Source organism: Vicugna pacos, chromosome 15 (genome assembly GCF_048564905.1).
Source record: "Vicugna pacos chromosome 15, VicPac4, whole genome shotgun sequence".
NCBI classification, from domain to species: Eukaryota; Metazoa; Chordata; class Mammalia; order Artiodactyla; family Camelidae; genus Vicugna; species Vicugna pacos.
In genome coordinates, this window is record NC_133001.1 from 55,241,914 (window position 1) to 55,258,365 (window position 16,452).

Genomic DNA, 16,452 nt, shown 5'->3' on the forward strand with positions numbered 1-16,452 from the left:
AAGGCAGCAGCCTCATTAAGAAATGACATGAGCCCCATCTGGTAGCCGGCAAAGGCTTAAAAAAATCAAGTCAGTGCTGGGGGTCTGGAAGGGGGAGTGAAACTGACTTCAGCTACGTCAATTAACAATGCTATTAAGGCTACTTAGGACACGCCTCCGACAACAGTTCTCTTTAATACAAACATGCTGAAGGCCTTCAGAATAAAACCAGCCATTATCCGGACTCGTCATCTTGGCTTTCATTACTCCCACCCCGAAGAGTGACACATCAAACAAACAAAGCACCCTGCCCATGCACGGGGCCTTTCCGCCAAGATCTCCACGCACCCTGACAAGTGCTTATTAATCCTGATGACACTCCAACAAAGATGAGAGCTGGCCACTCCGACCTTTTCACTCTCCTATGGGCATCGGGGCAAAAACTGAGGGAGTGAACCAAGGGACCAACCCAAGCTCACAGGTAAGTCAGAAGAGCGAACGCGGGACTTAGACGTTCCTGATGCGCGTCTGCACAGTTCCTCAGTCAGCCCCGAACGGCGAATAGGAAATACCTCCCTCGTCTGATTTAAGAACAGGAGCACCAGCAGCGGGGCACAGGGCCAACTCTTCTCACAGGCCGCTTGCACACTGAGTCCTACTATATTTAATTTCAAAATAACTGTAACAATGATTATGTAAAATGAAAAGTTTACTTTTCCTTCTATTAGCCTCTCTATAGTGAATTCACTGTTTAATCAAGCACCCTGGAGACGTCTGTACAGGATGGAAATGGCCAGCAGGAAGAGTTTAATACAGTGATGGTAACTTGAGCTTCCTTACAGACTGGTGGACCCCACTTCTATACCCTGCTCTCTTAAAGACACATTTTTGCCACAGACGCCACGACACCGTAAGAAAGGGGAGTGATTATAATACAAACACAACATGGTTCAAAGGAATCCAGTCATATGATTTTTTAAAAGCAATCCTAGGCAGTAAAAAAGTAAATTCTACAATACTTAGTACCTAATGCAGTGTCTTATTCTGTAATTGCTACAATTCTTGATGAATAAATAAAAGAAAAAATAAAAGAGAGGTTGGAAAAAGACAGGAAGATGATTGTAACTTTGTACCAGGTTCCCGATATAGAAGACTATCCCTAATCCTGCACAAGCACTAAACATCAATCTTATTTTAACAACTGTCCCCAAATTAACGTTTCCATTGTGCTGCCTGAGCTCCCAGTTTTTAAACTAATGCAAAGGAAAAAAATGCCAGAACTTTGATAATTTAGTGAGGAGAAGGGTTGTACTAAAAAGGAAAAAGGCTGTGGGAAAGGCAGAAATGACTTAAAAATATGGTTAATTTTTCTTAAAAGGTACTAAAAATTCCGCACACAATTATCCAAGTGACCATCCGAATTGGAGGCAATTCTTCACTTGTAAAAGCCCAAGAGAGAAGAATCTTAAACGAGCTGTATCTAGAGGGGAGAGATATGAAACAGAGCATTGCTAATGACAACCTGTCCTCGAGGGCCTCTGCAAAAACTCCCGCAGCTTCCCAGGCACTGCTCCAGCAACCTTTACAACACGCCTCAAGGAGGGAGGAGACAGGTACTAACTCCACTCTGCAAAGGAGGAAATGGAGCCCAGGGAGCGAGGAGTCGGGCCTGAGCCCAGACGGGGAGCCAGCCCCATGATGGGGGCTCCCAACCGCACCACGTACGGTGAAGAGTGTCCACAAAAACTGTCTTTTGGGAGGAAGAAGAGAACAGAAAGGGGAGAAGGATGGTTTCATGACACCTGGGAAGATGCTGTACTTTCAGATACCGTGAGATAATGAAAAGAGAGGAAGTGAGAACCAGCCAGTGGCGACTGGAGGAGAGGGCTGGCAGAGGAGCGGGGCCATCCCTTCTCCCGGAGTCCTGTCCCACCTCGTGCCCCTCACGACTGTGGCCGTCACCTCTCCTCTGAGCCCTGCTTGTTCTCCCCATTCCTTAGCAAAGAGTGAGAACAAGTAAAGCTGAAAAAAAAAATTGGTTATCAAGCCATTAAGGATCCCGTCCTCCTCCAAGAGCAGGTGATTCAGGAGGCCCTGGCTCTGTCACCCACCTTTGCCTCATCGTTTATGTCCCAAGTGAAAGAAATGGCGTTGTAAGCAATCTCCTCAATGTTACTGATGGTGTTGAAGCTTTCTTTGTAGTCAGCTGGATGAGGGATGAGAAAGAAAAAAATTCACGATTTCTGCTTTTCAACATGAGATTGCAGCAGCTCGAAGTGAGACTCAGCTTTTCATGTTATCATCTCCGGATAATATACATTAATATTTTGTTGGGTCAAAAGAAGTTCAAAAAGTGAAGAAAAAGAATCACAGAAGTTTTGTAACAGAGGCAAGCTTAGATATATTTGATTTTATCCCATTATGTCAAAATTAGGATATTTAGGTCTAAAAAGCTTAAATAATTGTCCCAAGGCCACAAACCTAGTCCAGAGAACCAAGACTGGAACTCAGTTCTTTTAATTCTTCTGAAAGAGCACAAACATTACTAAAGGCAAAGAAAAGAAGTTACACGAAGATTAAGAGCCGTCTTGTGATACAGACCATGGTTTTACATGAAAATTATATACATGGCAAGAGCAGGGTTTTTCATAAAGCCGCTTGACTAAGTACAGATTTGCACAGGTCTACACCCCAGGTGATGAGTCTCCGGGTCTATTTACAGACAGAAGAGACCCACCATGCAGCTTAGCAGGTCTCTCGGGAAGACTGTGTGTGACTGCCCAGCAGCAGTATTTTTCTTACTTGTTGAGCCTTTTTCTCCACCTTATTATCATCTCCAAATAATCTGAATCTCTTAAAGAAGACATTACCCCTCAAAAAATTTGTAGACTGTAAAGCAGGACACTGCTATGTGAGTTGACTACACAGCTCCTGGCCCCAGTGTCACATGGAAAGCCACTGCGCAGGGCATGTGTCCTCGTGAAGGAAGTAATGTTAAGAGCACTGATTCCAGGAGGCCAAGGACAGTGTCTGGAACAGATCAGTAGCTGGCATAAAAATTCAAATGCGTTCGGCAGGAAGTTGCTTACTGCCAAAAATAACTGGATTTAGAAAACTGGGTGTTTGCACCTCTGGGAATAAAAGCAAGCTCCGGAGCCACTTACCTATGTCAATGCATCTTTGTTTCGCTGTGTGCTGCCGGGAGTGCCAGTATTTCCAATGCCTCAGCTGATCTTCTCTGCTTTTGTCCTCAGCAAACACCACCATGATCACACTCTATGAAAGAGAATGCATTACCACGTAAAGACCCTGCGGGGTGAGTATTTTCTGGAAAATTTACTGAGCTTTAGATTTTGCAGTGAATTAAAACTGCGATTTGAGATTTTAATTTAGATCTGCTTCCAACCTGGAAACAATAAGCTCTGAGCAGCTTTCTTGGACCAGAGAACTGAGAGCAGAACTTACTCGGACTTTGCTGATGGGGTGGTGGATTCCCTCATTGCTGCTCACTTCCTTCAAGGTGACAGGGTAGAACTGGCCTTTGTTCAGGTAGGTCATGGTGCTATCGCCCGGCTTCTGTCGCAGCGATTTTGAGGCTTCCAGGGTATACTCAAAGTTGTTCCTAAAGAACAAAACAAAGTCACAGATCCCTGATCTACTCTCTTGGAAGCTTCCCATATGCTTGAGCTCAGACTTGAAATGCTTCAGGGTGGATGTATGCAAACAGCAGACGCCTAGAAACATCCCACTGACCGTTGTCATATTATAAATAGCATTTGCTGCTTTTTCTAAAATATGACCTTAAGCAACCCAGAAAGTCTCAAATCTCAGATGTGGGGCTGAGAGGCTGGAAGGCCCGTGAATAAATTCAATTTGGGCTGCACAGCACCTTTTTGTTGTTTTTGGTTATAATTTCAATGTCCTTAGACGGCACTCCACAGTTCTCACTACATTTTCTATTATTTTATAGCACCATGAATATATTCCCCTGAAGCTGTTTAATAACCTTGTTAGGCCAGGGGTTGGCAAATTACACCTACTTTTATAAATAAAGTTTTATTGGAATGTAGCCACGCCCTTCATTTATGCATTATCTACTGCCGTGTCTGGGCCGCGTCTGTGCGACAGCGACAGGGCTGGGCAGAGCTGGGCAGTTGCGACAGAGGCTGTGTGGCCCACAAAGCCTGAAATATTTACTATCTGATCCTTCACAGAAGTTTGCTGACCTCTCTCCTAGATCCTTGAGACATCTGAGTTTGTGACTCCTGTACCTTGAGGCAGGTCTTTAAGGAAGTCTCAATTCCCATAAAATCCTAGACTTTTAAATAAAACTTTAAAAACAGAACACATATAAAAATGTATAGAACAAAATTACAAAATGAAATCCTAGACTCCTAAAAAAATCTGAAGATGTATATATTTATGTATCTTGGAAAACATTCATATGCCCAGACTGAGACACAATTTTGTGACGTCTACAAGAGAGGCAGGAAAGCAGCCCAGGGAACAGCTGGCTTCACTTATTTTATCGTTAGTGAGACTAATAAAAATATAAAAGCCTTTATTCACCAATGTTATTCCTAAATTCTCACAGAATTATACACTTATGGAAACAGAAGTCACCTCTCAGAGATCTAATTTCTTCCCTTCATCTCTTCTCTGAGATTTCATTCTACTACCATTATATAAAGAAACTGAAGAAGAGAAAAAGCACCGACACCAAGAATTAGGGGAACATGAAACACAGACCAGAGTTCAGAATTGAATGCACTGAAGCAGATGTCCTCCAGCAAAGACGCCACCACAGTCACTGCAGGAAGAGAAAGGCGAAAGCCACCGAAGCCAGCTCTGATTTTTCAAGATCAAATTAACAAAGAAGAAGTCGGAAAAGCTGAAAGTTAAACATCAAATTAAAAGACAACTATTACCCAGAAACACTGTCAAAAACATAGTCCTCTGAATTCATGCCAGGCATCCGCAGACTGAGGTCCGAGGGGAAGAAAACCTGAAATACCAACGTTGATAAGCCACAACGATTTCACTTGTTAGCAGGCTCACTGAAGACCAACGTCTGGTACAGCATAAAGGTATGTGGCTTACGGCAAGTCACTACTCTTTCAAAACTCATCTAAAATAAAAATTTTAACTCTACAAAAATTTTTAGAAGACAATTAAAAAGAAAAAAATACCCATTTTATAAGCCACTCGATGAAGTCAGGACAATCTATGCAGGTGCTTCCACAAAGAGCTTCGTTACTCTTTTTCCATCTTTCCCACACATCCCAATTCTGTTCAAACATTAGAATCTGCAACCAAAATCTCATGACTTTCAACTTGGTACAGCTCTATCACTGTACCAAGTTAAGGTACAGGATCGAGTTCGCACCAAGGCTGGACGGACTGGTGCACCTTCTCAGGAAAGGCTTCTGTTCTACTCCTCCCTCCATAAGCGGAGGCAGAGGCTCCTTTCCCCCACGAGTCACTGAACACAGTCCCAAACATCTCCAGTCCCTAACTTTTACTTGTGTTCATCGCCACAAAACCCTCACACGTATTTGGGATTAGTCGGTAAATTTCACACAATGTCATTTGTCATCGAGATCTACCTGCCTCCCTGACAATACTACCAGCCAAGCAACACCGAGCAGACACGCGGCAAATCGCTTTCTATTAAGGCCAGTTGCAGCGAGCCTGGTTCGGTCTGGGACAGAAGTCGAACACAGGCTATGTGGATGTATCTGTTGTCGATGGAAGATTATGTACGTGCTTCTCCTTCTCCTTCTCCAGCAAATCACTTAGCTGAAATCAGAATTGTTAACTCAGCTGCTGGTAAGATTAGCTGTGTGCCCTTGATAATAAGTTCTGGTTTTATAGGTTTAGTTTACAAATTATACCCATGGGCCTCTCTTTAAAAAAAAACTCTTTTGTTCCCAATCCATTCACTTCAGGCTGTGTTTCAAGCTTACGTAACAAGGAAGAGGTGGAACCCAATACTTATACAAACACACAGCCGTCTTAGGAAGATGCTTTCATTTCCTGTACCTCCTGAACGCCCTCCTTGAAGGTCTCTGAGAAGGTAGAGTCTGGAGTACGTCTTTGAGCATTTGGGGGTTGAGCACCAGAGCTGAACTGGTCATTATTTAGGTTCCGGTCGAAAACCACCACACGCTCAGTGGGCTCAGGATGATACACTGCTGGGGGGATCCCGACAGCAAAGCCGTGGGGCTGGGTTTCCGTCTTGATGGAGTGTGTAGGCATCGCTGCTATGGAGACAGTGACTGTAGTGTCAGGAGCTGTTAGGTGGCCTCTCTTGTCTATGCCCAGCTGGTTGCCGTGGGGAAGGACAATGTTAAAGGGCACATTTTTCAGCACCTGCACTCTGTTTTCTCCAGCAGAAATGAGGGGCTGCTCAGTCACATTTGGTATGCTGTTTCTTTAAGAAAAGAAAAGACAATTGTGTTTTCAAACTCAATGCTGATACAGTTCCTTGATAATTTTTATTCTCCTAATGGCACTGGGCTGTTAGGTCCTGTGCAAAATAATAATAATACACTTGGTAGAAACCAAATACATAGAAAATAGCACGACAACCCATTACTGGAGAAAGAAAAAAACACTTCATAGTTATAGGTCAAGTGAAACGTTACTAGTTGGAGCAGTACAGGGTGGTGGCTAAAGTACACACTCTGGAGTCAGATGACCTAGGTTCAAAATCCCTTAGTAACTACATGCTCGTCTATAAAATCAGGATAATAACGGTACCTATGCTCACAAGGTGGTGATGAGGACGAAACGAGGATACACTGAAAAGCTTGTACTGCTGCTGGGCACACAGGGGCTCAGAAGTGTGATTACTGGTACTCAGCCACCACTTTCCTACTGCTTAGGCTTATCTGCTTTCTCTTTCACTCCCCTTCCCCCTAAAAAAACCCCTATGATCACACTACAGCAGATATATTTGCATAAAATTATTTTTGGCTTAATAAATATCCTGGGCTATATAAGACAATTTGTAATCTAAGGTAAAATTAATAAATTTTCAAAGCCCCCCTCAAATCCTATAGGCTGATGCCTTTAAGGAAAAAAGCAATTGGGCAACTTTGTGCATTTCATGATCAATAAAATATTCAAATCTTAAACCACAAATTCACTCCTAAGACTCTGTTTTAAGGAAATCCCTTTAGAGAAAAAGGGAAAAAAAAGGAAAAAGATATCTAGAAAGTTGTTCATTAGGCTTTGTAGTAGCAAAACATTAGATACAGCCTTAAGGATAGCTATGGTTTGCTTTAAAATACTCCAGCAAAAACAAATAAAATCTTAAAATTAACTAAAAAGTTGGAGAAGAGGAAAGAGTAGATCAAACAGGAAGAATTAAGTTGATATCTGTTGAAGCTGAGTATCTGTGGGCTCACACTATTTCTCTGTTTTTGTTGTGTTTGAAAGTACCCATAAGAAAAAGTGAAAAATGAAAGCCATAAGCCCTTCTCTAAGGGGTAATTATGAAGATTAAAATAGGAATATAGTTTGAGATTTGCAGATACTGACTGGTATATATAAAATAGATAAACAGGTTTATACTGTATAGCACAGGGAACTGTATTCGATATATCTTGTAGTAGCTTACTGTGAAAAAGAATATGAAAATGAATATACGTATATTCATATATGACTGAAGCATTGTGCTGTACACCAGAAATTGACACAACTTTGTAAACTGACTATACCTCAATAAAAACAGTAAAAAAAGAAACAAAAAACCCCAGCAATATGGAAAATACCTATGAAACAGACTAAGTAGAAGAAAGCATACGACAAACCCTATCTGTGAACACAACCACAACCACATACAATGAGCCTGCGTACCCAATCAGTGAATAAATAAATAGCTAGGACAGTGGGATTCTGAGTGATCGTTCTTGTTTAAAAAATGTTTTATCCCTTTCTTACTAATAGAACACAGGAAAATATGAAAGGTGTATGTAAGTTTTTTTCATGGCTATAAAGTCAAGCCTTAGTTCAATTTTCTGGAAGTATCAACCTTCCAGATCCCCCAAAATAACTTCAACAGGAGTTGGGAATACAGTTGAACATACTTCATTAAGTTTTACTTAGTTAGGCAGTTATTCAATATCATTGGTACTTCTTGTTTTGATGGACCCTCACCATTGCCTTAAGCCACATCCTTCTTAAGAGAACCTTAAAGGCAAATAAGCAAATATTTCACTTACATTATTAATAAAAACATCCTTTTGGATGAGGAAAAAGTTAACAGTTTTGTTTTCTTGAAAAGGCAACTACACCTGAAGAAACTAGTAACTTCTCAGCAACAGAATCCTAACTAGTAAGAGGCAGATCTGATATGAAATCTGAATTTAGACATGAAGAGTCCAGGGGATCCACCCCTTCCATGAGAGTCTGATCCTTAAACAAACTCTCGTTCGATTTTCACAGAAGCCTGGCATTTGTCAAGTGCACTGTCTTACGCTCTTTATTAAACATTACCTTTTGCTATGATCTGGCTCTGGGTGCTCAACATCTGGCTTTGCTGTTGACGATCTTCTCTCTCTTGGAACCTTGGATATTAACACGCACAACAACAATTTAGTTCTTACTCTGTGAAGTACAGAAGCGGTCTTTATTTTTCAGTAAGCTCAACTGTTCATGTGTCTACTGATTGCCTGCCAAACCCCAGGCTCTGAGGGTACACAATGAATAAGACAGTGTCTGCCCTCAAGGAGCTTACAATCTGGTTACCAGGCTGCAATGTAAAAACCAACTTTTATTAGTTGCAAAGTAAATTCAGAATGTCACAAATTTACTTTGTCACTGAGTTTGGGTTTCATCTCTTAAAAGTAATAGCTCTGGTCTGGTTTCACTCATTTATCTACATAACGTAATAGAGAAGAAGGTGCAGAAAACAACTTCAGCTTTCGCCCTGCTTTTCTCGGCTACCCTTCCCTTTGGATTATATGCAAAATCAAAAGGACCAGCCATGTGAATAGTTCACTTCCAAGATCCAAATATCGGCTTCAAATGATAAATTTCTTTAGATACTTTGGGATTCACACCATTCGTTACCCAAAGGACAAGCTGAACCCTGTTTGTTCTATTTCTTTTTTGAGTCTTCTCTTCTTTGCATAGAAGGTGAAAGGAGGCAAACATTACGGGGTATATTGCAGACATCAACCCAACTGAGGCATGTTCCCAACATGTACTCCAAAACTGCTAAGATATTTCAAACTGGTTTTCAGTGTGAATGTAGAAATCCTACCCCTTGTTTTACCCTTGAAGACAAAATATATTGTTGTTCCATGTATTAACAATGTGCTTTTAAAGCTTTACCACAGTTATTATGTAAAAATGACTGATGGTTACATCCAAATACTTGAAACAAGTCAGTTTATTTAAAAAGAAAAATAAATAACCCCATAGCTATGGCAAGAAGGCTGGCGTACTACTAAGGCTACCACCCTTCATGGACAGACACGAGGACTTATCTCCTCCCAAGATGCAAAATACTTTAGGGCCCTTTATTTAAAACACACACACATATACAACCACCGCAATTAGTGATACTACATTGGTCTTTCCGGCACTAAACTTGGTTTTCTCCCATTCTCAGAAGTTTCAGTTAAAAGTACATAATTTCAAATTTCCTAATTAACACATAGGAACTTACGGTTTTTACACTGAGCCAATAAAACAAGCCATAAGAAGAACAGATACATAAGTTGTATTTCAAAGAAACCCTTTGAGGCTACGTTTCCCAGGCAAGGGTTTCTTCTAGCATCATTAGTTACTACACAAGTTTCCACTCACGTTCAAGGAAAACAAACTTACTTCAGTCCCTTAAACACAACAAGTTGGACAACATGGCCTCATACCAGAAAATAATTCAATCGCTTGTTTAGGTCCTCCCTTAATTTTGATAATCAAACCATCTTCTTTGCTTTTTTTCCCTCTACGTTTCTTATACTCAGAAAAGAATACAGTGCCAGTATGTAACAAAAGGCAGGCAACTGGTGAATCTGGGTGAAAGTATCTGGGAGTTAGTTATCCTGTTAATTTAAGTTGACTATAGGTTTGGATATTTTAAAAACAAAAAATAGTAAAAATAAACCATAACATATAGCCATCCCCATATACTGGCTATCGGTCAGAAAGAACGCCGAAGGGAACGCACACTAGCTAAGCACATCCCCCAGGAGACAGCAGGGCACGCCGAGGAGGGGACCTGAGCACAATCTGAAATCCTGGCTCCAACACATACGAGTTGTGTGACCCGGGAACTTTATTTTATCATCAGCAAAATAGGGATAATACCACGTATTTTGCAGGGTTCCTGGAGGGGTCAGAAACAACATGCATTCTGGTTAACACGTCTAGCATGATACAGGTGATCAGTAAGAAGCAGCTGGGATTATTAGGGCAGCAATGATGATACAGATCAGTGGTGTCATCTCCAGATACGAACACCATGTAAAACTCCAGGCAGAGGGATGGTCATACTTCATTAAGACTAACCCAAGTGTCTAGAAGCAGGGAACAAAATATATCCTGATCTTAGAACTAGAAAGTTCAAGACTAGAAAAATGTTTTTTTCCTATGAATCGCCTAATCGAATCAAATCAAATGAAGTCAAATCAAAAGCTCTGTAATATTATTTAGGGAAAGGGAAATCACTGTGACTACACAGGAATAAGGTTAGAGCCCAGGCAAGTGAGTCACTGTCCACTCTTGAAGGCACTAAGAACGACCTTTGGTAAAATGATCAGTCTCATTAGGACACATCTACCATCTTCTTTTATGGTAGCTTCCCCCTTCAGATAGAGCCAGCCACTTCACATGTTTTAAAAACAACCCTTTGATTCTATGATCGTAGATGTTCAGCTTTGAACCACAGCAAGTCAAAGTACTCATTAAACTATTTATAGTCACTACAGAAGCAACCTGCATTACGTTCTACCAGTGAATTGCTGTTTTATATGCTGCTGAATCAAGTGCATCTTGGACTGCTGTTAAGGGTTGTGAAGAGTGGCCAAACCCACCTTGTAGTAGTCATAGAGCAAGCCCAGCGCAGCGGCACTGTCTTCGTCCCCATTAATGCTCATCATCGCTTTGGTTGCTGCAGTGAGAGGGTTTTCCAGGAAAGATTTCCAGGCTTCATCCTCACTGGTATAGGAGCGCCGCTGTGGATAAAGTGCTTCATTCTGAAGAACCAACACTGGTCGTTTGCTTTGGAGAAGTTAAACAAACAAATATATATATATTTATACAAATATAAATTATATTTTTCTACTGCAAGTCATCATAAGCTAATTTTTTAAAAAACAAAAAACCAATTCCTTGATATTCCAATAAAACAGTCCATTGTTTCATCAATGACTCCAATAAAGTAAATCAAGACAAGACCAGGAGACAGCCAACTTAAATGCAGCCCAATGGGTCACCCAGTAAGGTATGAGGTATTCAGGCAGCCAGGGAACCTGCAGTTAACCTACTCATGGATCCCAGGACACACAGAAAAAAAACAAAAACCAGAAACCAAAAACTCACTCCAAGAAAATGTCAGGCTATTCAAACACTTTACATAAACAAACACAAGGACAAAGTAGGGCCAAACAGAACGTTCACTCTCTTCAGACACAGACATTCAGGACTGTGCCCTCTTAGACAGAGCACACATGGTTCGGCCACCACGCTGCTACATGTCATTTCCCTCTTTCTCCCAGGGATGCCATGCCTTAAAAACTACAACCAAGGGGCAGAGGAGGAGGGGATGGAAAGAAAAAGGGATACTTGGGTTAATCCTTGGGGGTATATGAGAAAGTTAGAATAGTCTACTGATTACCAGCAGATTGAGCATGGAATGTGGCCAAAGGGGACTGTAAATCAATAAGGAGGCATAATTTTCTGGCATGGGAGTTAACCGTTTATCTTAGAGATAAACACTTAAGAATCTACAACAATAAATGAAGCCACTGGAAAAAAAAAGAGATTTTTAAGGATTTAGGTGGGGAAATCTGTTTTTAAAAATCTTTACTGGTTTTCCATACGGGGCAAGAACTGTTTCCCTTTAACACTACAGGGTGGGAAAAATCCAGAAAAATCAACGGAGAACTTAGTAAAGTCTTAAAGAGGATTTAATTTAAAAGATTAAAGCAAACATTACCGATTCCAAAAACTTGAAATGTAAACAGTCTCAACAACTGTTCAGTTGGTTCTGTTTTGTTAAGTCAATAAAGAGAAAAAGTGAAATGCTAACTCCAGCAAAGTCAAGCAGTTTTTTTAAGGGAAAAAAATTTTTTTAATAGAACTACTCTAAATTAACACAATTCTAATAAGCAAATTAAAGGATCAGTTCTCATTGCAACACACAAATGAAATATGTAAATGGCCTAAAGGTGACCTACCTACTCTAAAAGTGAATGTAGAAAGACTGATTATCTTCGCAAGTAATCAACAAAGGTTAGGGTTTGGCAGTCACCCAGGCCCTTTAAAAACTGATACAGATTTAGGAAAAGGAGAACATCTTTGAAAAAGATAGGGGGAAATCCAATTTATCTTCTGTAAAAATTAGTCTTATTTCAAACCCAATGTTTTTACTCATGTCTAGGCCTAAAGTCCTAGGAGAGGAGCTCGCATTTGGTGGGAAAAGAAGTCTTGAGGTGGTAGGATTTTAACACAAAACAAATATAGTGGGTTGTTTAAAGGACATGGTTGGTTTAAAAATGAAGACTTTCTACAAATCTCAAAATTTTTTTAAAAATTAAGAAATATACAAAGGGGTATTCCCTGTGACATCAGAGGTGAGGACAGCAGCTACTGGACCAGTGGTACCTTGGGGTGATTTGCTAGTGCACAGCTAAGCTATTATTAATAGTGTAATAGCTACTTCCAGAAGATTATGACAGCACTTGGCTCATCCAATTCCCGTAATGCTAGTTTTTCAGCTTCCCTTCTCCTCCCACCCCCACCCCAAATCCGTACAAGCAACAGAAAATAAATATCTTTTGGCATATGGTTTTGTTTGTGATCACCCTGAAGGTGTCTTACATTTCCAAACTGTGCCTAAGGCCAAAATTTTAGCTCTGGAAACATGCCTTATCTAAACTATAAGTCAAGAAATAAACAGAAAACCAGTTGCCTTTTTCAGTCTACTTCCTCATGACAGCCAGGCTGTTAGTCCCTAAAGGCTCATCAATGTGTTCCTTCCTTGAGTCTTAAATCCTTTGTCAATGATCTCATAAAGACTTCGTAAGTATATTTCAAGGAATAATTTATCTGCATATTCTACAACACAAGATTAATTCATTTAAGTTATCCCATACATAACAACATCTAAACTATTCAACCAGAAAAAAAGAACACTCTTAAAAGGATCCTCAGCCAATAATTATAAAACTGGGAGAGGTACCTCTCTGCCCTGGATTTACTGATCTGATATATAGTGATTGGTTTAATACGATTTACTTTATTACGGGGGAACAATTTTATATTTACAGAAAAGTTGCAAAGGAAATACAAAAATGTCCCTCATCCAGTGTTCCCTAATGCTAATGTCTTACATTACCTCCTTATCTTTGTCAAAATATTCCTTTAATCACAAACTCCAAAAAGCACATTGGTAAGCACAGTGCTTTCTAGTTTACCATCCTGATTTCAAAGTTTCATCTGCTGATATTTTCTGAGCATTTTCAATTACAGTAATCTGTAATTACCATGAATGATGCAAGTGGCAAAATAACTCCTGCAACAATTTTCTCACTCACACAGCCAACCAGGGGAAAGAAAATGCCAGGACGTCAGAGTACTTCAACTTTTCCCCAAATTTCTCCTTTCGGAAGTTCTAGTAGGCTGGCCAAATGACACGGCTGAGCGACAAGAGATTACCTGAGAAGTCTCCCTTTCCAGCCGCGAAGAGCGTCCCAAAGAGCTCCACTGGCCCCAATGAGCAAAAACCGACCGTGGGGGACACGGCGCTGTCGGCGTGGCAGAGGAGCAGCCGGCGAGCCGGACGCCTCAAATCTCCCTCCGCGCACCGGGGCCACCGGGGAGCAGACCCGGGGCGCGCCCGGGGCGTGGTGCCCCAGACCAGGACGCTGAGGCTACGGGTAGGGGGGCTCCTCTCCGGAGTCGAGACACCCTCAACGCAGGGGTCTTCCCAAGGGGCCTCAGTGGAACAAACGTGGGGTGGAGTGCCCGAGGGGCAGAGGCCGCGGCGGAGAAGAAAGTGGACAGCGACACACGCGGCCCCCGCCCTCCCAGCCTGGAGCCCGTGCCCCGCTCTCGGCCTCGTTCCCGCACCCCGGCCTTCTCGCCCGGACTCACACTGGCGTCCCCAGCCCACCTCGCCTGGTCTGCCCGGCCGTCCGGACTCGCACCCGGCCCGGCCCGGCCCGGCCCGGCCCTCGCCTCGCCCGCCCGGCCTCACGGCAGGTGCGTCCGGCCCGGCGGGCAGCCGCGGCCCCGGCCGCACGGCCGGACTCGCGCGCCGGCGCCCTCACTCACTTGTCGTACTCCTGTGTCATCGCGCTCGCTCGCCGCTGCCGGGCCGCAGAACTGGACTTTCGGGTTGGGACAGTACACCCGATCCGGGGGGAGGAGGAGGCGGCGGCGGCAGCGGCGGCGGCGGCGGCGGGTCCGGAGCGGCGGCCCCGACGGGTTGGGTTCGCTTTTCTCGCTCTGAGCCGGCTCCGCGCGGGCAGCGCGCACTGGGGGTGCCCAGGCTCGACTTCCCATTGGCTGGCAGCGCGCCGGCACGGGGCGGAGCTTCGGGGCTGGGAGGCTAGCGGCACTGCCTGATTGGCCAGTGCTCGGGGCGCCGGGGCGGGGCCGACGGGGCCGAGCCTCGCGGGCGGGAGTCGGCGCTCCGCGTGGCCGCGCTCCGCGTGGCCGCGCCCGTGTGGCGCGCCCGGCACTCCCGGCCTCCCTCCGGTCAGAACAAGCGAAGCGGCGCGGCTCCTGGCCAGTACATGCCGCCCCTCTACGGCCGTCAGCGCGCCCACTGCAAGGCCAGGCACAGCGTCCTCGCTCTGCCCAGCGGTCGCAGCCGTGGGCCGCCCACCTGCGGGACCGGACATGCCCTGGCGCCGTCTTCCCAGGCGCTGGGCGCTCTTCCTTTCCCGCCCGCCCACCTAAGCCCCCCGCCTCTCCAGTGATGGAGCCTCCCCGCCCCGCGACTGCCCCTCGCCGGTGCCCCGCGGTCGCCGCTCGGGTGCCCCGCGGTCGCCGCTCGGCTGCCTCGGGCACCTTCCCGCCTGGGGTCTGTGAAGCGTCCGCCCTCCTCGTGCCCCCTCTCACCTCTTAGACCGCGTCCACTTAACTTCTGAGGCTTTTACCTGAGGAAGCTCAGACGTCTCCCTCCTGGTCTTGCCCATCGAAACTGTCCGACTTCAGAACCTCCTGTACATGCATTTCAGATTGTCTGCTACGTGACAGACACTGGAAGACTGCCGCAGTCTCCTAACCTGTTGTTTCCCCCCGTGCGGCCAGGGTTGGTGCTCACCGAGTGGTCTCCCCAGCCTCACCTGAGCCGCCTCTGTCCCAAGTACCCGCCCCTCCCCCTCTTCTGAGTCCCGCCCCAACCAGTGTGGATCTTCCATCTCTGCCTGTCTTAGCCCTCTCAGAACCGGCATGTGAACTTCACACACACACACACACACCCCTGCACCCTCTTCCCCCACTGCCGTCCCTCCCCGCACCCCTAGTGCCATCTCCCATTCATTTACACCCCCACCTACTCCTGGCCCCAATTGTCCTTCCTGAGCTACAGCTCCCTTCTCCAGGGTCTGCTCATTCATTCAACAAATATTTATTGAGAGTCCTACTCTATGCCAGGCACTCTTCTAGACGCTGTGGTTATGGCTGTGAATACAGGGGACAAAAATTCCCTGCCTCCTCCAGCATCCTAACTGGGGTAACAGACCATAAAAGCATAAGTAAATTGTATGATGTATTAGAAAGTGGCAAGTTCTGCGGGAGAGAAATAAAGCAGAGGAGGCAGATGGGGAGCAGGGGGTGGAATCAGTTCTGAAGACTTGAAGGAAGTGAGACCACCAGGAGGTGAGGGAGGGGTGGCCCAGGCAGAGGCTCCAGTCTGCACGAGGAGGGGACACCTAATGTGTTCAGTGAACAGAAAAAGCCCAGTATGGCTGGAGGGAGACAAGACAGAAGGATAGAGGAGATGTGGTCAAAGTAATGGGGACAGGGAACATGTTCTGAGCGGCTTGTAGGCCTTTGTACAGAGTTTGGTTTTTATTGAGTAAGATAGCGAGGCATTGGAGGCTTTGGAGTAGGGCGGTGACATGATCTAACTCATGTTTTAAAGTAATTCATCTGGCTGCTGGGTGGTAAGGGATAAAGTGGGGAGCAGGGAGACCAGACCAAGGATAATAGTAGCTTGGCCTAGGGTGGTGGGGTGGAGTGGTGAGAAGTGGTCAAATTCTGATCTATTCTGAAGGTGGGATCAAC

At 44.3% G+C, this 16,452-nt stretch overlaps 1 protein-coding gene across 6 annotated transcripts in view; it reads right to left on the reverse strand.

Annotated features, from left to right (window-relative positions):
- The window catches only part of GRHL1 (grainyhead like transcription factor 1), a 48,027-nt gene extending 32,507 nt beyond the window's left edge, over positions 1 to 15,520 (reverse strand). For 2 of the 6 annotated variants that reach the window (XM_072938219.1, XM_072938218.1), the window contains exons 1-8: positions 14,491 to 14,703; positions 11,028 to 11,214; positions 8,482 to 8,552; positions 6,022 to 6,412; positions 4,908 to 4,984; positions 3,445 to 3,601; positions 3,144 to 3,255; positions 2,091 to 2,185 (exon numbers count right to left, since the gene is read on the reverse strand). In XM_072938219.1, coding sequence (XP_072794320.1) covers positions 2,091 to 2,185; positions 3,144 to 3,255; positions 3,445 to 3,601; positions 4,908 to 4,984; positions 6,022 to 6,412; positions 8,482 to 8,552; positions 11,028 to 11,214; positions 14,491 to 14,510 — 1,110 coding nt within the window. In that variant the 5' untranslated portion in view covers positions 14,511 to 14,703. The other 4 variants (XM_031684759.2, XM_031684761.2, XM_072938220.1 and 1 more) reach the window with 4 other exon arrangements.
- Positions 15,521 to 16,452: the final 932 nt, after the last annotated feature.